We start from the raw sequence: 25,364 nt of genomic DNA, 5'->3' as shown, positions 1-25,364 counted from the left end.
TAACCAGCAAATCTCTTTTTTTTTTTTTTTTGACAAAGTAGTTAGCAAATAAACACAGTTTTCACTATCATTGTGAAATGAAGTTGATGTGGTAAATTCTTAACAGATTCTTGTTCACAGCTTTAATTTTTTTAATTAATTTTAAATTTTTTTACTCATAAAAACTTTTTGAAAACTTTTTATTTTTTTAATTTAATTTTTTACTTTTAAAAAATTTTGAAATTCTTTAAAAAATTAATCAAAGGAGATTAGACAGAATGAAGCTATGTTTTGTATATATATTTATATATATATATATATATATATATATATATATATATATATATATATATATATATATATATATATATATATATATATATATATAATATATATATATATATATATATATATATATAAATTCAAACTTAATTATATTCCAAAATTTATCCCACCTCTATCAAAAAATCGTAAGCGCAGTATAATCCGGTTTAAACCCCCTCTCCCCCCTCCTCCCCTATATAGTAAAAATGTTTCTACCAAAATTTTTAAACTCTTTTTGGATTTAATAGACAAACACTTCCCAGTTGGCCATAAATACCACAAGATTTTTAATAGAAATACTCTAAAGGTGAGTTACAGTTGTATGCAAAACATCAAATCAATCGCTAACTCTTATAACCATCATATAATAAAAAACAACACCTCAGATTCCAATAAACATTGGAATTGTATTATTAAATACAAGTGCCCTCTAAATCAACAATGCCTTGTAAATAACATAGTGTATCAAGCCACTTTGCACCCAGGCACTCCAGTCAGAAATGTATTTTGGAGTTAGTGAAACCGCATTCAAACTTAGATACGCTAACCATAAAAAATCTTTTAATATCGAAAATTATAAAAATGATACTGAATTATCTAAGGAAGTATGGAGGTTAAAAGAAAGTGCAGTAAGTCCGACAATTGAATGGAAACTTGTAAAAGCTTGTAGATCTTACAATCCCACAGTAAAACCATGCAACCTATATATGCAATGTCTATATGAAAAGTATGTCATAATATCTTACACCAATGATAACTTATTAAATAAGAGGAACAAATTTGTTTACACTTCACTGTAACTTTATATTTTAATGATTTTTTTATTTCTTGATTTTGTATTACATGGCTGATGATTTCCTTTACACATTAAACTATTAGTACCATAATAGTTGTATTTTCTTTGTTTATAAATTTGTTTGTTCTTTTTTTAACTTATTGTTTAAAATTGATCCCTTAGTTTTTTATTTGGTTTAGGCATTGCCAGATTTTTCTCAGAAATTTGAATGGGTACCATCCGATGAAAACGATGGTCTCCTTTTGTCTCTAATTCCTTTCACAAAACCTAACCAGATAATAAGTATTATTAAGGTAAAATCTTTTTTCATTTACAATATTTTAACTATAGAATATTTTATTAAATTACATATATATATATATATATATATATTTTTTTTTTTTTTTTTTTTTTAGGTGCTCAGATTTCAAGCTATATACAATCATATCTTTACCAGTTTTCTATGTGGTGCTCCTACTAAAAAAGGTATAATTTTTTAGTTGATATATGGTTTTTTAATTTTTCTTGTTTCTTTTTTCTTTTTCTTCATTTTAAAAAGATTTAGATTTACAACCATAAAGTGGAAAAGTAAAGTAAAAAGTAAAAAAATATATTTAATTACAAAAACTAATTTTTTTTTTTTTTTTTTCAATTTACAGATATACATTAAATATCTACTTAAATTTTGTATTTGTAAATTAAAAAAAATAATAATTTTTGTAATTATTGTAAATATTGTTAATAATTAATAATATTATAATATTTAATTATCTTCGTTTATGTTTTACGCAAATATAAAATATATAATACGCTTCATTGCATGTTTTATTTTTGATTTTTTTGTTGTTATTTTCGGTTTACTTTACCAGCTAACTTATTTTACCGAAATTATTAATAAATCTTTTAATATAAAAATGTTATTAACTTATTTTAAATTATAATATTTACTAATATGCAAATTTTATTTGTAACTCTCCTAACTTAAGATAAACAGCAAGAATGTAAATAAAGATTTTTTGAATAACAAAAATAAACTAATGAAATAATTTATTAAACGTATCGAACAATTTTAACTGGAGAATAACTGACGTCAATTAAAAATTAAAAATAATTTTTTTTTCAACTTTTGAATGAATGATCTTGCTTGTTAATGACGACACATTTTTTCACATTAAAAAATTGATCTTAATTCTTAATTCATTAACTTAATTCATTTCCTTGTCGTGCGTACTAATTGCTTTTTGTTACTCGTCTATTGCAACACTTTAAATCTGAAACTGATTTAATTTTTTTTTTTACCATGATCTTAAGAACCTTTGGGAATTTTAAACCAAGTGGGAAACCGCGTTATACGCGGTGCCATCAGGCTGGCTAACACCCTGGTATATGTATGTGTATATATATATGTGTGTGTGTATTTGTGTATATATATATATATATATATATACATATATATATATATATACATATATATATATATATACATATATATATATATATATACATATATATATATATACATATATATATATATACATATATATATATATATACATATATATATATATATACATATATATATATATATATACATATATATATATATATATATATATATATATATATATATATATATATATATATATATATATATATATATATATGTATATGTATATGTATAATAAGTTATTTATTTATTAAAACTACTACATATATACAGTGTAAAACAAGTTATTATCAAACCACTATATTAAATAAAAAGTTAATAAATTGGTTCACGCAGAATGGGCATGTTCTATTAACAGTTTGCAAGACTAACTTGTTTCACTACTAGGGCAGTCACAATAGATGATGCACTGTAGTGAAGATGACTGTTAAGGGAGATCTTAAAACAGTCTCTCTTGCTATATATAATATATATTTATATGTTTATTTATATATTTATATATATGTATATATATATGTATATATATATATGTATGTGTGTATATATATATATATATATATATATATATATATATATATATATATATATATATATATATATATATATATATATATATACATATATATATACATATATATATATATATATATATATATATATATATATATATATATATATATATATATATATATATATATATATATATACACACATACATATATATACATATTTTTTTTCCCGCTTGTTTAAAGCTAGATATTGATTTTTAGAAAGATTACTAGTTATTTTTACACTTGATAACTTGTTTAATGCTTTGCTTACAAAAGGAAATTAAATTTTTTGTTTTTGAAAAAGCCACGTAAATGCAACTTAATATACTGGAATATTTTTTTTTTTTTTTACTGTTCACATACATCAACTGACAAATGTTAGTTGATGTATGTAAATGTGTGTGTGTATGTATGTGTGTAAACACACACACAAATATATATGTGAATATTAATTTTTTAGAAATTAAATTTTTTAGAAAGCAATGATATATTTGTAAGTGTGAGTGCATCTGATTGGAACATGATAAGAGTTTCATTTTTATATAATGTGGATTTATCTTTAGCTTCAGGTTTGATGATTTTATTTAGTTTTTATCTGTTTTTTTGCATGTTTTATGTGCCATACTACTAGTATATAGTACTAGGAGTATATAGCAGATATACTGCATATATCTGCTATATACTCCTCTCACATAATATTATTGTGATTTTATATATTGTATATTATATTTTATATATCTTGTTCATGGTTCTAGTAAGACAGACCAAGTAAAACTCAATGTTTATTTTAAATAAATGTTATCAAATATATTCTTTAAACAGTTTTTTTTTTTCAACATGTTTCTCCTTTTGCCTATCAAGTATATATACTTATTTGGTTGATATGAGGAAACAATTTTTTACTGAAATTTATCATGTATACTGAAATTTACTCTGTATTCTGAAATTATGTTTTTATCTTTGTGCATTTTTTTTTCCTTATGTCCATCTTGCATTTTTATTTTATATGTTATTTCTAATAGCAATTGCAACTCTACTTGACTTAAACATTTTTCAACATAAAATTTTAAAATGAGCTAACATCAAAATGTCTTGAGCTTTTGAAGGATAAAACTGTTCAATATAGGGCTATTTATAATCACTATGCTTGAGCATATAAGTTGATTATATATATGTTATATAAAAGTATCACACAATATTGATAAGAAAAGATAAATATGTAAATATAAAATGAAGAAATAAAAACAGTGATAAAAAGTATATATAATTGTAATAGATAGGTAAAAAATTGTAATAAAATAGGTATATAAATCTAGGACAGAAAGTAGTCATAGCTTCCTAGTTCCAACATAAATAACCTTTTTAAAAATATGTATTATTTATAAACTTTGGCATATATATATAATTCTGACATATATAAAATTCGCCAAATGATCACACATGAGCAGTGAACGCCTGAGGGAAGAAATGAAGTACATTAGAATAAAGGAAAATTATTTTTCAAACAAAGCATATTTTGACAGTTGTCAAGACAAAAATAAAGATTAATAGAGGAATATTTAAAATAAGACAGACAATGCACCTAAAACAGTACTAACAATAATAATAATAAATAAATTGTTATATAAATACTAATATGAACTAAGATAATGTATAAAGAATATACATTATCTTAGTTCGCGACTTACGCCTATTCCATACTGCAGTATGGAATAGGCGTAAGTCGCGGGGTAAAGCATAAGTGGCGATGACGTTTGTCTGACGGGATAAACTAGTTATAAGTGCTGATCCTCATCGAAACGCCAGTAATAATAGACGCGACTCTGAGGAGATGTTTATTACTTAATCACTACACAAATTATGTTTACACATTGGCATTAATGTTTTTTTTCCATTCTGAAGCCTTTCATTGTTGTATGCATACTTTTTATTTTTTAATGTATTTTTGTTTTATTTATTTTTTGTTTGGTGATATATTTTTTGTTTATCTTAGTTCATATTAGTATTTATATAACAATTTATTTATTATTATTATTGTTAGTACTGTTTTAGGTGCATTGTCTGTCTTATTTTAAATATTCCTCTATTAATCTTTATTTTTGTCTTGACAACTGTCAAAATATGCTTTGTTTGAAAAATAATTTTCCTTTATTCTAATGTACTTCATTTCTTCCCTCAGGCGTTCACTGCTCGTGTGTGACCATTCGGCGAATTTTATATATGTCAGAATTATATATATGCCAAAGTTTATAAATAATATTGGGCCTAGCCCGTAAGGGTTAGTGTTACGGTCATCGAGCACGACTATTTTCCAAATCACAATTACTGTCACCGCGGAAGAAGTTGTTTGTCTCTGGAAGACGCATGGGCTAGTTTTTCAGTCATAAATCAGTTATAAATCCATGCATAGGTGTTTAATCCATCATGGTTTTCTGGGGTATGACTGGGTTGGCTTGGTGTAGTTAAGAGATAAATCTTTTACGCTGATAAATAAATAAACTTTTTAAAAATATGTATGGTAAAAAAATTTTCTAACAAAAATGTTTGGTAACTATGGTAATTATAATTATGTTAGTTATGAGTTTGAATTAATTTTAGAAGTTTTATTTTTAGTTGACATTACAATTTCAATGGAAGGTACAGTTGATTGCATGTTAAATGTACTTCCTGGCTCTCCTAATGTTTGTACAAATGTATACCTTACGAAAATACTCAATAAGTAAGTTACGAGTTTTTAAGTGAAGCCAAGATGTTTTTGTTTTAAAGTAGAAAAGTTTTTTTTTTCCTTAACATAGATGTTTATCATTGCCACTTCTAATGAGAAGTTTGTTTAAGAAAATAGCTTCTTACAAACCAGAACATTTAGTGGAGAAGCCACCACCTGAGAAAAAAGCTCAGCGACCTAAAAAGTTGTTAATGCCAAACTTATCACAAATTCAATCTGAACTTCCTCTAGTTTCGCCTCATATTAACTCACCATCAAGTTTTTTAAATTTTTCTGGGTCAGTCTCTTCTGCTGGAATTTCTCCACACACTCCTCTGTTTCCTTTTGATGGGCAAAGAGGAGTTTCTCAAAAAAAAACATTTTCTATGAATTCAATTGGTACTCCTGTTTCACTGGGTACACCAAACAGTGATGGTAGCGGAACTCCAAATAAACTCAAGCTTCCAAAAATTACATTAAAACGAAAAAGGAACAATGATTCTGAAATATACGAAATCGATCAGACAAAAACAATTATTGATCAAGAATGTTCAATTTCTAATCAATCAAACGATGAGTCAATGTCATATGTGTACCCTCCATTTGACAGTATTAATTTCATAAAAGTGCCCTCTCTATTTCCTGAGCAAGTAAGTTTTCCCGACATACCAATCGATAGTGATACAGATATTGAAGGATTATTTGGAATTTCTTCATTTTCAGTTGAAAGTCAAGGTATTCATTATATCAATCAACAGTTTGTTTTAACTACTATTTGTTTTTACTTAATTTATTTCAATTTAAAAAATAAATTTGAAATTAAATAATAATAAATGTTTAATAACTTTGTTATAATTAAAGTACATATTATAATATAAATTAATTTATATTTAAAATCATTTTATAATTTTTTTTTCTTTTAATTTACTTGTTTTAATTTCTTTTGTTTTTAAGCATCTTTTTTTGAGAACTTTTTATTTGCAATTTTTTTTTTTTTTAAATTTATTAAACTATTAGTCAACATTGAATTTAATTAAAATATAATTGAGTTATTAAAATTTACACATAAATTAAATATGAGTTTCAAATAGAATAACACTTTTATCACAGGTTCTACACATGTTCCAGCATTTGACTTGGACACTATCACTTCTGGACTTAATTCTAATTTTGAACAACATCTTTCTGCTTCTGCAATAGGTAGCTTTTGTTTAAATATTATGTTGTTGTTTTATATGTTGCTACCATTTTATAAAGGAAAATTTTATAAGAAAATTTTCCTTTTATATTTTTTTTTAAAAATATAAAAGGAAAATTCATTATAATACTTTTTCCACAAAAGTTGAAAAAGAGGTGACCTCATTTAAATTGCTAATAGTTAAGAAAAGATATCACAAACAAACTTTTCAACATAAAGAAAGCCAATCAAATGGCGTTTTCTATGCATCAAAACGTAGAAAACACTTTCAGTCAAATGCTGTGATGCTGCATTAGGAGAAAATATGAAAGACCGAGAGTTATCAATAAAGAAAACAAGCGAGAGTTTATTTTACATAATATTTCTACAATCTTTTGAGTTAATTATTAATTTAAACTAGTTTTCATGTAATTTAGTAAAGTTCAAAAAAAGTAGTTAAAAAATAAAAAGCAAATAAAAAACTTTATGGCGTCAAAAAATACAAAAAGTTTGTTATTTTTTTTGACATTTAACACAAGTTTTGTCTATATAACTGAATGAATAAAAAAGATTTTGTTTTATTTCATGAATAACAGATTTTTTTATTTAAAAAAATTTTTAAAAGTCAATGAATAATCTAAAAACTTTAAAAAGAAAAAAACACAGCAAAAAAAAAAACAATAGTTAATTTTTTACCAAATTTTTTTTTACAAAATGAACGCTTGTATTATTAAAATGTGTTATTAACACACTGTAGCTGAATTTTTGATTATAAATCATACTTTAATATTGATATTTTGATAAAAAATTTGATTTTATAAAAATTCAAACAATAGTTTAATTCAAGCAAAAAATCAATAATATGCTTTATAACAAGGCCTGATTTATATATTGGGTGATTCAGCAACCGGGTAACATTTTAAAGACTTCAACATTTCTTAATAAATTTTTTTAAACCTGAAAAAAAAATTTATTACAAATTATCACAAATGACTAGAGGTGTTTTATTCAATGAGACCTCCATCAGCTTCATAAACTCGTTAAAGTTGATCTTGTAATGACCAACGGACATTAATGATGTCAATGGCTGGAATACTCTTTCATGCTCTAGAGATAGAGTATTGTAGAGTTTTGACACTGTTATGGTGTGTCTTACATGCTTCCTTCTAAACACCCATCCACAACAAATAGTCCAAAAGGTTTAAGTATATATATATATACATACATATATATTATATATATATATATATATATATATATATATATATATATATATATATATATATAGATACACACACACACATATCTGTATGTATATGTATATATACATACATATACAGGCCTTGTTTTAAATAAAAAATGCTTAACGCAATAGCCTAATGTGAATTGAGGTCATAAGATCTCTTTATTTTTTTATTTTTTAAAGACATTTTTAAATTACTGCAATAATATTAATTATCGTGAAAAAAGTTAAATATTATTTAACTCGTTTTTTATAATAACTTTTAAGGAATGTTTATTTTCCTTCTTAATTTTTTTTTTATATTAAATAAATAAATTTAATATTACTTTTTTTTTAAATGTTTGATATAAACAAGTTTCTTTGTTTTCTTGGCATTGGTATAAATTAATTAAAATATGTTAGATTTTTTTAAATGATTGTTTCTTAATTTTTTAATTCTGGCTTTGCAGCTAAAAATAATTTTTCATTTTTAAAAAATTAGTGAGAGTAACAAATAAAGAAGTTCTGTTAATTTATTTACTTTATTTATTAAAAGTTTTATTATTAAGTTATTTTTTATTGTTAAATAGAAGTTTAAGTAATTTTTTTTTTATTGCAATCAAAAGTTGTATAAATATTCTTGTGCTCACAAAATGATAAATAAAAGTTTTTATTAAATATATTTCTTTTATGGTTTTTTTTATGCTTCGTTTAATAACTTCATATACAAAAAAAAATTTGTTGTTAACTATAAGCAATTTTGTTTTCTGTTTCTAAATATTTCGATAAAATAATTAGCTTAATAGAGATTAAGTTTTCGTATTTTTTTATTTTGTGTTTTTTTCATTAGTAAATAGCGCTTATGTCTAACATAATTGTCATTTAAACTTTTTTAACAAACCTTTTTACATGATCATTATTTAAACGTTAATTTGGTTTTTTATAAAATTATTTACTTCTTTGATCTTACCCCTTATAGGATGAATAAAAGTTAAAAAATGATAAAAAGTTGTTTAATGGAAATCGCTCTAGACATACGTAAAGTTGCTTTTCGCAGCTTAACGCTTTAAAACAAAGCTTGATATATTTACAAAAATATGAACATTTTCTTTTTAAATTCTCTCATATATTGATTGTTTTTTTACTTTTTTTTAAACTTATTTGTTTTTATTTTAACTTGTAGATCCATCATCATTAATCGGAAGCTCCTCTGGTTTTCATTTAGATGGCATAATCGATATCGACAGTCTGATGAGCGTAGATACTTAGATTTTTATGACTGTATTGTTTATAGAGAAAAAACCTATAAAATATCAAAGATGATAATTTGTTTAATAATTATCGATTTTAATTTAATTTGTTTTCAAACCGCTTTGTTTTCAAACATTTTTAACTTAAAGTTATTTATTTATATTTTTTGACCTGTATTTTTAATTTGTGTCCTGTACATTATAAAAGGTTAATGTGTTAATTTGTGTCTGTACTTATAAAAGATTTTAAATATACAATTAAGTTAGTTGAATCTAAGTTTATAATTTTTGCATTTATTTATTTTTTTCATTTTTATTTATTTTGTTTATTCTAAACATTACATAATTGGGTTAAGTTGATATAGATATATATATATATATATATATATATATATATATATATATATATATATATATATATATATATATATATATATATATATATATATATATATATATATAAGTTGATATAATAACTAAATAAAGAAGAGTTAAATACTCAAAACATATGACATCTAAGAATGTTTTAGACATCGAACAACATCTAACATGTATTTAAAAGACATTTTAGCTGCCACATGGAGTCTCTAACAGATCTTTTAAATTTCATATGTTTTGTGTGTTGTATATTAAAGTTTTTTAATTTCTTAAAGTTTTTATTATTTTTTTTTTTTTTAATTTTTATGTTTACTTTTTTGATTTACTTATATTTTACTTTATAGTATAGAATAATGGCCAAATCTATAGAATCATTGATTAAAATAATAAAAGAGCTTCCTGACATCAGTCAACGAAAAGTTTGTGCTTTAATTGGTGCTACTGTTGGGGATGCTGCTTGTCGACCTTTACACTGGATTTACAATCAAGAAACCTTAGATAATATTCTTGGAGATGAAAAAACACCTGAATTCTGGCCTGAAAGCAAATCTCCCTTTTATACTATTCCATTAGGACATCGAAGTTGTTACAATGAAGAAGCTCTTACTACTATGGCTGCTATAACCAAAAATGAAGGAGTTGTTGATATTAAAAAAATCTGTGAAAATTTTAAAATAAATTTTGGTGCTGGAACAGAATATGATGCTGCTCTTAAACGAAGAAAAGCGCAATATGATCCTTCAAATCGAAATGCATTTCCCGGTGCAGTTGAGGGCCCTTGGATACATGGAGCTGTGATCAAGTTTTTAGAAAATTATGAATTGTATGCAGAATGTTTTTTAGGGGATAGTGAAGGAAATGATTTAGATGCATTTTGTGCTGCACTACCAATAGTTGTCAAGTTAAGTGACAAAGACAACATGTGGGAAAAATCTTCAGAAGTAGTAAGGTTGTTCTCAACTCACTCAGATTCATTAAAGTTTATGGAAGCTTCTGCGTATTTGGTGCAGGCTTTTATTCAAGGTGTCAATGACCCAATAACTCAAGCTAAGAAAAACATACATGCTGATGTCTTGGAGCATATGTTAGAAGTAGAAGCAAATTTAGACAAACCGTTTATTCCAACTGTGGCTAAGTTTGGCAAAACATGTTCTTTACCTGGCTCATTCAAAGGTGCCTATCTCTGTTTGTTGTCAACAGGGTCTTTTGTAGATGCGATTCGTTTAAATATCACAGCTGGAGGTTGTAACTGCTCCAGAGGAAACTTGATTGGTGCTGCTTTTGGAGCAAAATTTGGAATTGATGGTATTCCTGTTGAATGGTTGAACAAAGTTGATAACATTGAAAACATAGTTCAGCAAGCAATAGAAATTTCTTCATAAATTACAAATTACTTTTTTTATTTTAAAAAAATAAAAGTTTTTGTTTGTACTTGTGTAACATGATTATAATAATGTTTTGATCAATCAAAAGTTATCATAAATTATCATAAATGATTAGTGTGAAATGCTTGTAACAAAAAAAAATTTCACTGTATTTTTCTGTTGTTTTTTTTGTTTGTTTGTTTTTTCATCTTTGTTTTGTTTTTTTGTTGTTGTTTTTTTTTCTTTTTAAGTCTACGTATTGAGTTTAAGTTTATAAATTTTATTCAATAAAAATTGTATTTTATTAAAAAAAAAAAACTTTATTTTGTGTAGTGAATAAATTTTATCGTTTTGAACTATTTTTATTTTTAAGTAATTATTATAAATCATTAAATAAATTTTATTTTTCTAATTATCTGGAATCCAACTGATATTTTATTGTTATTGTTATGTTTATATTATTATGTTAAAAAAAGTTCTTTTGACCATCTTTATTCTAAAACTGATTTTTATTATCTTTAAAAAAAAGTGAAGTTTTTAAAATACCAAATATTATTACAACTAATGAGACTAATTGTAAAATAAAAAACAATCACTCATATACTCAAAATCTAGTCAATTGAGTGACACCTATAATTCAATTGAGTGACACCTAAAATTCAATTGAGTGACCCCTAAAAATCAATTGAATGACACCTAAAAATAAGAACAAATACAAAAGTAAACAAAGAAAATAAAAAACATAAAAACAAAGAAGATTTTGTTAAAATATTTAAAAAAATTTGATATAAAAAACCTTTTAAAATACATAAGTGCTAAGTATAAATACCATATGTTGCCATCATCTTTTTATATGCAATCAAACCTTGCCATTCTATAATACTGATCAATACTTTTTATTGGCTTGAAAAAGCTGCCTTTAATTTCTGAAAAAACTTTTGTAAAAGTTGTTTACAATACTTTTTTCTACACAATATTTTTAATAATATTTGCAAGCAATGTTGTGCATTTGTAAAATAAAATAACATATACTTTTGTTTTAATTATATACCTAAAAATTTTATTCATTTTTTATTATCTGGATATCCAGATTATTGGAATAGTTTGATTTATTAATATCTGGTATACGGATGTGAAATTGTAAAGGCAATATATAATCACATATTAAATAAAGATATAATGACAAGATAATTTAAATAATGACATTATGACAAAATTGTTTAAATAATGATACTATGACAAGATAATTTAAATAATGACATAATGACATTTTGTTTTTATAGGTTATTTGAAAGTTGTTATTTTTTTATTTATTTATTTAAATTCAATAAATGTCTGTGAACCAAATTAAAGAGAGCAACAAACGAAAAGTAGAAAATGTTCCTTTGTGTAAGTATGGTTCTGAATGTTATCGAAAAAATCCGGCACATTTCTTGGAGTATTCCCACCCAGGTAAAATAGATATTTTTTCACAATTTTTTTGTATAACTAATACTATTTGTAATACCATTAATGATAAAATGATTTTTTGTTACTCTGTTATTAAAATTATAAATATTTAGAGTTATCCTGGTTTTTATATATTTTGAAAGGCTACATTATATTATAAAGTAAGATTTGATTTACACCCAAAGTATGTTTTGTGTAAGCTGAAAATAAAACATTTGATACACAATTGCACAAACTGTGACTTTTACCTAATGTTTATGACAGTGATTTTAATAAAAGTTATAAATTTGATTTTTAATTGAAGTGGCATTAAAATTTTAGTAAATATAATTTGAAAGGTCAAAACCTTTTTTTTTTTTTCTTTTTTTTTAGTTGGTTTTTAGATTTAGTTTAGTTTTTTTAACTAATAACTGCTTTTAAAGAATTTTATAGAAATATTTAAATTTCCAGGAAGAAAAAAAAAAAATTAAAAAATTTTTTTTTAGTATTTTAATAAAGTAAGATTTTTTGACTTTCATTCATTTTAACAATTTTAATGTTATTTACTAGTTAATTGAATTCAAATATTAAATTGAAACATCAGATCAAATACTTGTATTTGCTAAGAGATATGATCTTATCGTTCTCAAATAAAATTTTATAAGACAAAATTTATGTCTTCAAGTTCAACAGAGTTAATAATGTTTTGAGAACGGAGGACAAAATATTCAAACTCAGTTGCGTTTAAGTTACTAGAATAATTAATTTAATTCCAAAGTAGTATGATCAAAAGAGCTCAATTATGATGTATCAGCTTGATACTAAAAAAAAATCATGGAAAAAGTTTTGATTTCACAAACTGTTTGGATACTTATTTATAATCAAAATATTTTAGCCAAGATAGATTTTAGCCAAGTTATAAACATAATTTCTCATATCATCAAAAGATTAATTTTGCTTCTATAATAGTTATAAAACTTATTTTCTCTTCACCAAAAAAATATTTTTATTTTATTGTGAAATATAAATATTTTAAATGTAAGTTTATTTTTTACAATAAAATATTTTGTTTGAATATTAATCTCTCTAACTTTAGCATGATACAAAACACAATCTTACATACTGATTTTGATAATTCAAGCAAACACGTTTTGCCCCTCTCAATAAACTAGCAGCGCATTTGATTGCTGCGTTATTGTATTTATTAAAAATTAAGAAGATAGAAAGATAAAAATGATGTTCTAAATTTTTGATATTAAAATGTTGTGACTGCAGTCACAACATTTTAATATCAAAAAATATATTCATAGTTGTTTTGCTGTCAATCATAGTATAGTTACTTCTCCATGAAACAACTTTATTCATCAAGATTTGATGATAAAAGTTATGTATGTCTAAAACAGTAGTAACAACTTTTTCACTGTAATAGTCAACTATAAAAACTTTAAAATGTATCATGCATGTAATAGTAATCATATTCGATTAAAAGTTGTTCAACTGAAGAACACTTTTTGGTAAAACATTATTGGATATGTAAAATGACTATTAGTTTTTATAGATAATTATTTGTTGTAGATAATTAGTTGTTTTGGATAATTAGTTGTTCTGATAATAGTCTGATGTATCATAGTGCTATCAAAAAATAGAAGACATTTTATTTTATAAAATTTTTTTTTCAGAAATGAAGAAGTTAAAAGCAGAAGATGAAGCGAAAAAAGAAAATGAGGAATGCATTGTTCCTTTTTTTTTAAGTACTGTTCAAGGAATTGATAATGAGTTTAATAAATATGCCATCAACATCAAAGGTAAAACTATAGATTTGTATTTTTACTTGTGTTGTGTCGTTTGTTAATAATGCATTAGCAATCTAGTGGTAGAGATGTATTGAGTTTAATCTCACCCAGTCCTTGGAAAGTAGTATTCAGTTTGTCCTCACTAAGTCACTAGGAAAAGCTGTGTATTTTTGTTTATTTTTGTTGTATTTTTATATTGTTACTAGTGTACTATTAACAATATATTATTAACAATATTAACAATTATATTGTTAATATTGTTATGTGTTATTTTCATTATATTATAAATATGATAAATAAATGTTTATTGATTTCTTTTTTTCAGTAACTTTCAGTAACTAGGTAAATCTCAGTAACTAGGTAACGTTAATATACATTGATGGTTTAAAATAATTTTTATTTTAGATATCCTTTCAGAAAATTGTGATGAGTTGAAGGAGTCTGTTCAGGTTAATTTTACTCTTTAAAAAAAAAAGTATGTAAGATGCTTTTTGAATTTTATGTACCTTTTTTTGAATTTTATGTGCTCAATTATTATGATCTTTACTCCATTTTGCATTTTAATGTATATTCATTATTAATATATATATATATATATTTTCTAATTATTTAAATGTTGTTGATTTTTTAAGTTAAAGGCTTTTAAAATAATTTAAATTTTAAAACTTCAAAAATTTAAGATAAATATAAAGTTTTAAAATTATATTGAAATATTTATCTTTTGAATAGTGTTTGTCATTTCTTTTAGCTTTTAAAATCAAATTTTCTTGGGAACAATGAATTACACTTTTAAAAACACTAACAACATAATTTTTTATTTTATTCATTTATTTTATAGTTTTAATTACCAGTTTTATTTAAAAACTGCTATTAAAACTTTGTATTATTCAACTTTAATTTGACTTTATATTATAGACTTTGATTTAGATATTCTGATTGTTAATAATTCTATTTGAGAACATAGACTTGCTAATCTAGAAAATTAAATTTATTTCTGAATTTTTTGAGTAATATTTTACTGTCATTTTTTTTTTATCAGATCACACAATCAATATTGTAAAAACCTTGTTTTATCAAATATGTTAAATTTTTCTGGGTTGTGGTGATAAAATCCTAATGTTGATGTAATGTTGTGCAAAATTTTTTCTGTAGACTCAAGACTATAGAAAAACACTAGTTGAAAAGTTTAACACTTTGAAAGCAGAAACAAAAATTATGCTGCATAGTGTTATTCATGAATATATATTTGTAATATGTTAAAGTGTGATTTATGTAGACTTTATTGTTATTTTTATTTTTCATTTTATAGTATATTTGTTTTAGTTTATTTATTACTCTTTTTTTATTACTTATTTTTACATCTACGATTATCTGTAATATATTTATCTATTGAATTCTATTTATTTTATATATCTATTTATTTATTTGTTATATGATATAATTCAATGTTTATCTATGACTTTTTATCTTATACTTTTATCTTATACTTTTAATTTTGTTTGTTACAAGTACAAATTTTATTACAGTTTAATTACATGTTTGATGTTGAATGGCTGATAAAGATGTATCCTGTTTCATCTAGGTATTTTAAAATCTTATCTAATTTATATATATATATATATATATATATATATATATATATATATATATATATATATATATATATATATATATATATATATATATATATATTTATATATATATATATATATATATATATATATATATATATATGTATATATATATATATGTATATATATATATATGTATATATATATATATATATATATATATATATATATATATATATATATATATATATATATATATATATATATATATACAGTATCGGACAAAACGAGTGCAACCAAATAATGCTAATTTAGTTTCTTTATATAAAAATGCAAATAAAAAAGAGGTAACAAAGTAGAGTTTTAATTAAGAGCTAAATGAAAAAAAAAGTAGTTAAAGAGTTTCTTCGATAAGTGCATTATTAGTTATATTATGAGTAATTAATCTGGTTTAGAAGTTTCAATGTTATTAGTTTTTTTTAGAGAGAAACCACTATTACTTGTGCATGGTCATACTGGGAATAATAAAACTGATTTAGAAGCTTCAGCATTAAAATATTCAAATATTGATTTGGTTCAGGTAAATAAATTTTTTAAATTTCATAAAATAAGAAATAAAAAGTGAAAGTGTTTTATTTAAATTTTTATTTTTAAATCAGGCTCGCCTTCCCATTGCTTATGGTACTCATCATAGGTGAGCTCTTTTTTTTAACTTTTCTTTTTTTTTTGTTCAACAACAGTGTTCATGTGTTAAAAGAAAGTTGGAACAAAATAAATTAGTCTATGCTGTTTGTATTGTGTTTACAAGATTTACTAATGTGCAGACGCTTAAACACATTCTGTATGTGTCATTGCATAGTAGATAAAAATTTTTTTGATAATCTGTGGTGGCTAGAAAAGCTCATTCCTACCATTATTTTAATATATTTTCTTAATATAGGATTTTTCCAATAGTTTTTTTAGTGTATATAGAATACAGGTAAAAGACTTTACCTCTATTCTTATATTTGAAGTAGAGTTAAAAAGTTCAATATTTACAAAAAGTAACATTGTCAATCTTTTAAAAAACATTAATTCTATTATAATTGTAAATAGTTTTACAGTTTAATACTATATACTATCATTACATTAATATATATTAAACATCTGCATCTTTAAGTGGTACAAGACAAAATGACATTAAATGGTAAAAGTTTTTGTTTTAACAAAACAGGTTTAAAATGAAACAATTTTTTTTTTGTTTTGTAAAAAAATGAAACAAAAATTATAATGGTAAAAATCCAATACGAATCTAAATGGTTTTTTTTGGTTTCGAAAGTTACAGTACAAACTGAAGCAACAACTTCTTGTTTCGTAAAAACCAGTACAGAACAAAATATGGTTAAACTTTTTCTGAAATGAAACAATAAAAAACAAGACAGTTTTACAAGAAATTTTATACTTTTTCATATTTGAATAAAAATTGTCATTTAACAATAAAAATAAAATTTTTAGATCAATGACTCCTATACAAGATTAGGACTGATGTTGTGTAACTTAAATTATTTAGAAGCCATGAAAATTTAATTTTCATAAAATTTTAAAGCAATATATAATATCTAAAAATAGTAATCAATAAAATAAGCTAAATTCTATCGCTGTTTAAAAATCTTTTAATAAAATGCTTAGTATCTCATATGTAAATAAGTTATTCAAGTCATTAAAAGTTTCAAATATTATTTTATTAAAGGCATATATCTAATGTGTTAATTTATATATGTTTATTCAACCATTTCAGCACGTCAATTTTGTGTTATACATCAACACAATGGATGGAAAGATTCAAACTCCCTACTGAGGTATGGTCATTATCATCCCGCTCAATCTCAACATTTTGTACATCATCATATTTTTCTACACCAGCTGGCACTTCAAACTGTGTTTTCTTTTGAATTCTATTTTTAGTGAACAAAGTTGATAAAAGATCTATATAAAACTGTTTTTATATGATGATATTTCTTAATACTTTCTGTTCAAATAAAGTTTAAGTAAAGGTTATCCTTCTACTGGTAACATGTAACCCAGTACAATCTGTTTCATGTCTTGCTGCCTTGTAGGATACGCCTTTTTAGGCAAAGGCTAGGAGATGCCAACTACAACTTAAAACACCCCCTGCCTTGGGGCTCTTGGTTGAATAAAGGCTAGAGATACTGTCTCGATAAAAATACTCATCTTAAGCAGATGTTAAATGTATCAGACTACTGTCTTGTAGAAGGCCTCCTAGGCAAATACTTACGGGGTAAACAGATTCTATCTGTTGACCAGCCTTGCACCTCTTCTTCATCTATTAGGCTGGCGCAGATGTATTTTTAATACATTGTTTCCAGTTTAGGATGTTGAATACTGGATCTTCTTGACTCAATGCATGGGCTTTGCTTGTGTCTGTTTTTATGACTAGGCAACTCATTCTATTATCTCCAAATGAGGGTACAGCTCTAAAACTCAGTTTTATAGTTATGAGGCCGGCTGTTAGTTAGGTTTTTAGAACTCTGTGGTAGCTCTCAGAGAGGCTGATTCCATCAACAGCCGAAAAATATCAAAGTATTAATAGTGCCATGGATGGTGTCCCAGTTTGTACTTTTAGTGTGTATTGCCAAGGCCACATTTGGAGCCCTTTGCTACGGCTTAGGGTTTGTTAATAGCAATAAGGCAATTGCTTGGGCTATTGAACAGTGCACTGAGTACTATCTATACTTTGAGTCAAGCTCTTTTACAAATTTAAAAATGAATAAAGTACCAAAATCTATAAAACACAAAAAAACCATCGTCATCACCAAGTTCTCTAAACTTTTCTTCTGTTGAGTCTTATCTCCTGCAAAGTTCACCAGACTTACTTGCTCTTTGTGAGACTAATTTGAGTTCAGCTGTCTCATCTTGTGATCTTAGTGTTGATGATTATCTTCCTTTAATTCGTAAAGACTCCAATAGTCACATGCTTGGTCTGGGCATTTACATTCATAAAAATTCATTCATTTGTCAGAAAACTAGGTTTGAATCCATAGATCATTCTTTTATTTGCTTTTGTTTAGCACCACTTCTATCGCCTTTCTCTTTGTTCTATATCGCTCTCCTTCATCTTAAGACTGCACTCTTTTTGATGTTATTTCTGATCATATTGACCATGCCCTCTCTCTTTATCCATCTGCTAATGTTGTTGTTGTTGGTGACTTTAATGCTCACCACACTGAATGGCTTGGCTCTAGTGTCAGTAACTCTGCAGGCATTAAAGCCACAACTTTTGTCTTTCTTAATCCCTAACTCAAATAGTCAACTTTCCAACTCGCTTTCCAGACAACTCGAACCATTTACCTTCTCTACTCGACTTATGTCTTGTTTCTGATCCTAGTCAGTGCTCATTTTTTACACATTCACCCTTAGGTGCTTCTGATCACAGTTTGATCTCTCTAAAAATAATATCTCACTCTTCTTCATCATCTGAATCCCCCTATCTTTGTACCTCTTACAACTATCTTAAAGCTGACTGGGACTCTTTCTGTGACTTTCTTCGTGATGGCCCTTGGGTAGAAATCTTTTGCCTTCCTGTTGACAAATGTGCTTCTTACATAACTTTGTGGATTCAGTCTGGCATGAAATCTTTTGTTCCCTCTCGACGATTCCAGGTCAAGCCTTACTCTTCTCCATGGTTTTCCGCACATTGTGCTGCTGCAATTGCCAATTGAAACCATTACTTCCATATCTATCAGCAAAATAATTTTCCAGAAAATAGACGTCTATTTATTACTGCTAGAAACCACTGAAAAAGGTTTTGTCTAAAGTCAAAGCCTGCTGTTCTCAGGTCATGAAATCTCGTATTTCATCACAAAAATTAGGCTTTCGTGACCAGAGAATCTTCAATAATATTAATAATAAGAGCAAATCTGTTATTTTACCTCTCTTGTATGGTTCAGACTTTGTCACCTCACCTAAAGACAAAGCTGAATTGTTTACTAGGAACTGTTCATCAATATCATCTCTTGAGTCCACTAGTTGCATTCTACCTGATATATAGCCATCAAACAGGTTGATCCATTGCTTGACATTCGTATCACTCCAGCTTTTGTATCTAAAGTTATTTCCTGCTTAGACTCTTCTACAGTTTGTGGCTTAGACAACATACCTGTAATAGTCTTGCAGAAATGTTCTCCGGAGCTGTCGTCTATACTTTCAAAACTATTCAACAAGTGGTTATCAGAGTCTTGCTTTCCAACCTGCTGGAAAGCGGCATCTGTTATCCCTATTTTTAAAAATTCTGGAGAGCAATCGGATTCGTCTAACTACCATCCCATTAGTCATCTTATCATAAGCAAGAATTCTGAATCTTTAATTAACAAACAGTTAATCTCTCATCTTGAATCTAATAACTTACTTTCTGATCATCAATACAGCATATGGCTCACAGTGGCTGGTGAAATTTAATTCAGATAAAACTCAATTTTTTTCAGGAAATTGTTATCGCAATAATTTAGATTTTATTTGTAGTCGATGAGTCATCTACTCTTCATCTTCTAGGATTAACTCTTACTTCTGATCTTTCTTGGAAATCATATATCAAATCAGTTGCAAAATTAGCATCTGCTAAGGTTGCATCTTTTTATCTTGCTTGACACTTTCTTACTCTGGATTCTATTCTCTATCTCTATAAATCTCAAATCCAGCCTTGTATTGAATACTGTTGCCATATCTGGGGGGGATCTTCTAATGATGCCATTTCTCTTTTAGACAAGGTGCAAAAACACGTTGTAAACATAGTTGGACCTTGCTGCCAACCTCCAACCATTATCACATCGTCGTAATGTTGTTTCTCTTTCTCTTTTCTACAAATGCTATAATGGGCACTTCTCTAAAGAGTTAGCATTTCCTGTGCCATCTACTAATATTCATTCTCGTGTTACTCGTCATTCAATTAAGTCTCATCCTTTTTCTGTGACTGCTCCTAAGTGCTTCAAAAACTCTTATTCATCTAGTTTTTTCCTCAAACATCAGTTCTTTGGAATTCGCTTCCTTTATCTTGCTTCCCTGGTTCATATAATTTGTAATCCTGTAAGTCGTCTGTCAATCATTATCTTGCTTTACAATCTTCATTTTTTTTTCTTCCAGTAACTTCCAACTCTAATTAGTGGTTGCTTGCAGCCTTGTTGGAAGCAAAAATGTTTAAAAATAAATAAACACAATCCTATAACAAGTGCATGTCAGTGAGATGAGTCTTAATATGTTATTATCAAATAAGTTATTATCAATTATACATATACTCTTTTTTTTAAGTTATAGAGACTCGATAATAAAGATTTTCAGTTTACATATGTATTTATCAGTAGATCTATGTTTTGTTATAATTTTTGCAACAACATGTTTTGCTATATTTAGTGGTACTTTTGTTGCTTGTAACTCATTTGGAGTGTAATAGTTAATAACATGTCCATATATAGTTAATAACATGTCCATATATAGTTAATAACATGTCCATATATAGTTCTTATAGAATAGGGGAGATGGGGGCGCATTGATCGCTGGGGCAGTATGATCTTTTGGCTTTTACTCGTTCATTTTTGCCTTACAAGAAGTGAGGTTGCAATTTAATTAACCATTATGCTTCCCTAATTGATTGGTCGTAATATTTTTTCATAAGGTTATCAGCGTCAAAAAAAATAAAGAAAATATTGTTTTTCGTCATAAAAAGTGATTTTTTTAAATCATACTATAATTCAAATATATTTTTATTTAGATGTCTGTATGGGTTAACAACAATTTTATTTTAAATTTGTAAGTGTTAGGTGTATAATATAATATATAATTTTTATTTGGCTGCAATTTATACAGTAGATATTGCTATCAATATGTTACCTATACCTATTGGGGTACATTGATCTTTGACTATGCGGGAACCATTGATCGGAGGATCAAAGTGCCCCATAGAAGACGAAGTGCCCCATGTTTTTGTTTATAAGCAATACAGTTAAACGAATGGAATTGTATTTATAATTTAAAAAAAAACTATATATAAACAAACAATAGCTTTTAGCATTTCATTTTTTAAATCTACTTATGTTATAAGCTAGTAATAATAATACTATTATTTTATAATATCAAAAGAATAATATTTAACATAATAATTACAAAATATTTAACATAATATTATTATGTTAAATATTAGCATTTATTAAAAACATATGTTTTTATTGATATATTTTTTTACAGATCTTAAAATGGTTAGAAATAGAATTAAAAAAACAAATAAAGTTGCTATACCAAGTGAAACAATGAAAGTAGCTGTTAATAAAGTTTTAGAAGGAACACAACTGAATGTTGTAGCACGTCAGTTTAACATAGATAGAATGACTTTAAAAAGATATTGTCGTAAAAAGAGGCTTAATCCAAATGAAGCTTTCGAGCCTAACTACAACAATAGACAAGTTTTTACAGCAGAAGATGAAAAAAGTTTATCAAGTTATTTACTAATTGCATCAAAAATGAACTATGGCCTTTCAACTAGGTCAACGCGATTATTGGCATATGAATTTGCTTTAAAAAACAATAAGATATGCCCATCATCATGGATCAAAAATAAAATTGCAGGCATTGATTGGTTGCAAGGTTTTATGAAAAGACAACCAGAGTTGTCTCTACGAACACCTGAAGCAACGAGCTTTGCTCGATCAACAGCTTTTAACAAACACACTGTAAGAGAGTTTTTTCAAAATCTTAAAACGGTAAGAAATTGATATAAATATAATCCTAACTGTATATATAATGTTGATGAAACTGGTTTAACAACCGTTCAAAAGCCGGTAAAGGTTTTAGCTGGTAGAGGAAGCAAACAAGTTGGAAGAATCACATCTGCAGAACGAGGAACATTGGTAACTGCATGTTGTGCCTCTAATGCTATTGGAAATTCCATTCCTCCATTATTTATTTTTCCTAGGGTAAAGTTTCATGATTACATGATTAAGGAAGGACCTCCTGGATGTGTGGGATTTGCAAATCCTTCTGGTTGGATGAACTCAGAAATTTTCATAGAATGGATTAAACATTTTGTTAAATATTCAAACTGTTCTCAGGAATCTCCAGTTTTGTTACTTCTCGACAGTCATGAAAGTCATATTTCTGTTAAAGGCTTGGAGCTTGCAATTCAACACGGAATTACAATGATAAGTTTTCCTCCCCATTGCAGCCATAAATTGCAGCCATTAGATAGAACTGTTTTTGGACCATTGAAAAGGTTTTACAATTCTGCATGTGATAATTGGATGGTTTCAAACCCAAGACCAATGACCATTTATGATATTGTTTCAATAGTTCGAGAACCGTATACAAAAGCTTTCTCACCATCTAATATACAGACAGGATTTAGAGTAGCTGGCATTGAGCCATTCAATTCTGAAATTTTCAAAGATGACGAATATTTACCATCATCAGTTACAGATAGAGCTGCTCCAGATACAGTTACTATCACTCCTGTCAACAACATGGAATCTGAAATGATACCAGCACATGTTAATCACATAGAGTCTGAAATAACTATAGTAAATATTGAAACAAGTATTTTAAACAAAGTGTCAACAAGTGTTGCTTCTATAATCTCACCTGAGGTTTTAAAACCTTACCCAAAAAAAAAAAACCTTACCCAGAAAAAAAAATGCTAAAAGTAGGCAGTTAAAAACAAGGATCTTGACTGATACTCCTGTCAGAAATGAAATTCGTTTGTCAAAAGAAAAGAAAATTTTGAAGCAAACCAAAAATCAACAAAAAGTCTCCACAAAAGATAAGAAAGAAACTAAGAATTACTTGCTTAGGAATAAAAAACAATGTAAACCAAAAGCTGCTTCACAACTTGACTTTCACAAATGATGAAATATTCTTAATCAAAATATTGTACTTTTAACAAGTTTTGTAAACTTAAAAGTTGTATTCTTATTTCACTCTTTATATTTCAGTTCTTATAAATTTCAAGTTGTTGTAAAGTTTTAAACGTATATAAAGCGGGTAGCTTATAGCTGCTGTGATTTATACATTTTTTAATTAAAAATTAGACTAGTGGGTTTAACTGCTATATTTAAAAAATAATTAAAAAATTTAGATGTATTATATGTTATACAATATTACCCTTTGACTAAATTATTTACAAGATTTAGTTATAGAAGTGTTAAACGTTTTGATAATATTACGCATATAAGATCAATGTGCCCCAAGTCGGAGATCATAGTACCCCATAGTTTGGGGTACATTGATCTTTTGAGAGGGTTGTTTAAAAGTTAAAATTATTCATGTTTATCATTTTTTTAAATCAAAATATTTATATATTCCAAAAGCCAGATAGTTCTACATGTGTTTCGTAGTTAATAAGTTTTTACATCTCTTTCAGGTTCTGCGCAATTTTCAAAACACTGCTATGGCGATCAATGCGCCCCCATCTCCCCTACTGTTGAAAATCAGTATAGTTAATTAAATTTATTATAATATTAAACTATTTAGCATTGTTCTTAATAAGTAAAGATTCTGTGTGTTTAAATATATTTTAGTGTGGTTTAAGGCTAGAATATTCATAAGTGTTGACTTCTTAACTTTATCATTGTTCTGATCAAACTTTAACAACTTTAGAAATGTTATTAAATAATTTATGATTTTACAGTATAAATGTTTCTCTCCTTGTCTTGTAGAAAGTTGTAAATATTAAAATATTTCTTTTAAAAAACATATTTGAGCCTTATTTTTTTTTTCTGAAGACAAATGCAAAAAAAAAAAAGGTGATTAGTTTGTTATGGAAATACAAGTAAAGTAGATATTCTGAAAAGGTTAAAATAATTGTTTTAGGGATTAAGACAGCTACAACGGGCGTACACATTAAGGAAAATATTTTTATGTTGAAACCGGTCAAAAATATATATATATATATATATATTTAAAATTGAAAAATTAAAATTTAATTTAAAGCTTATAATTTAAAATTTTCATTTAAAATTTTCAGCTTATAGTTTAACAAAACTTTTTTGGTATTACAACACACTCTGTACACTGTGCAACAGGAGGTGGCATTATCAATCTTATTGTTGATTTTAGTAAATTGTTGTTAGTTTGATACTCATCTTTTGGTAAAAAGACTCCTATTATTGATGATATCACTAAATATGTAAAGATTTTTATTAAGTGTGTAAGCTTTTACCAAGCATTTAAGGGTAAATTTTTTAAGTAAAAGGTTTTAAATACAAAATTATGAAGAAAAATAAGTATAAGAAATATTTTAATACTATCAAAGAAAACATTGATTAGTTAAAAGAGTAGTTATAGTTCAGTGCTCGTTGACTAGTCCATTTCTTTTGAAGTACTGCATTTAACTCCTTTCTCTATGCAGTGGTTTCTCAAGATTT

General features: G+C 25.8%; 3 protein-coding genes across 3 annotated transcripts in view; all 3 read left to right on the top strand.

Annotated features, from left to right (window-relative positions):
• The window catches only part of LOC100213832 (mediator of RNA polymerase II transcription subunit 1), a 55,638-nt gene extending 46,141 nt beyond the window's left edge, over nt 1–9,497 (top strand). Inside the window, exons 16-22 of the mRNA XM_065810073.1 lie at nt 1,279–1,392; nt 1,495–1,564; nt 3,553–3,645; nt 5,690–5,795; nt 5,872–6,515; nt 6,891–6,980; nt 9,363–9,497. Of these exons, the coding sequence (XP_065666145.1) occupies nt 1,279–1,392; nt 1,495–1,564; nt 3,553–3,645; nt 5,690–5,795; nt 5,872–6,515; nt 6,891–6,980; nt 9,363–9,448 (1,203 nt within the window). The 3' untranslated portion in view covers nt 9,449–9,497. The remainder of the gene's footprint in view (nt 1–1,278; nt 1,393–1,494; nt 1,565–3,552; nt 3,646–5,689; nt 5,796–5,871; nt 6,516–6,890; nt 6,981–9,362) is intronic.
• A 631-nt stretch (nt 9,498–10,128) lies between these two features.
• On the top strand, nt 10,129–11,527 carry LOC100200662 (crystallin J1A). The gene has a single exon (XM_065810071.1). The coding sequence runs from the start codon at nt 10,161–10,163 to the stop codon at nt 11,187–11,189; it is 1,029 nt and encodes a 342-aa protein (XP_065666143.1). The 5' UTR covers nt 10,129–10,160; the 3' UTR covers nt 11,190–11,527.
• Nucleotides 11,528–12,441: 914 nt separating this feature from the next.
• Nucleotides 12,442–25,364, top strand: part of LOC100204246 (tyrosyl-DNA phosphodiesterase 1) — a 40,866-nt gene continuing 27,943 nt past the window's right edge. The window contains exons 1-6 of the mRNA XM_065810070.1: nt 12,442–12,623; nt 14,279–14,404; nt 14,798–14,841; nt 15,919–15,974; nt 16,447–16,543; nt 16,623–16,657. Of these exons, the coding sequence (XP_065666142.1) occupies nt 12,503–12,623; nt 14,279–14,404; nt 14,798–14,841; nt 15,919–15,974; nt 16,447–16,543; nt 16,623–16,657 (479 nt within the window). The 5' untranslated portion in view covers nt 12,442–12,502. The remainder of the gene's footprint in view (nt 12,624–14,278; nt 14,405–14,797; nt 14,842–15,918; nt 15,975–16,446; nt 16,544–16,622; nt 16,658–25,364) is intronic.

The sequence above is a fragment of the Hydra vulgaris genome, chromosome 11 (genome assembly GCF_038396675.1).
Source record: "Hydra vulgaris chromosome 11, alternate assembly HydraT2T_AEP".
NCBI lineage: Eukaryota > Metazoa > Cnidaria > Hydrozoa > Anthoathecata > Hydridae > Hydra > Hydra vulgaris.
Note: the sequence above shows the minus strand (reverse complement) of the source record. Positions and strands in the feature narration are given on the sequence as shown.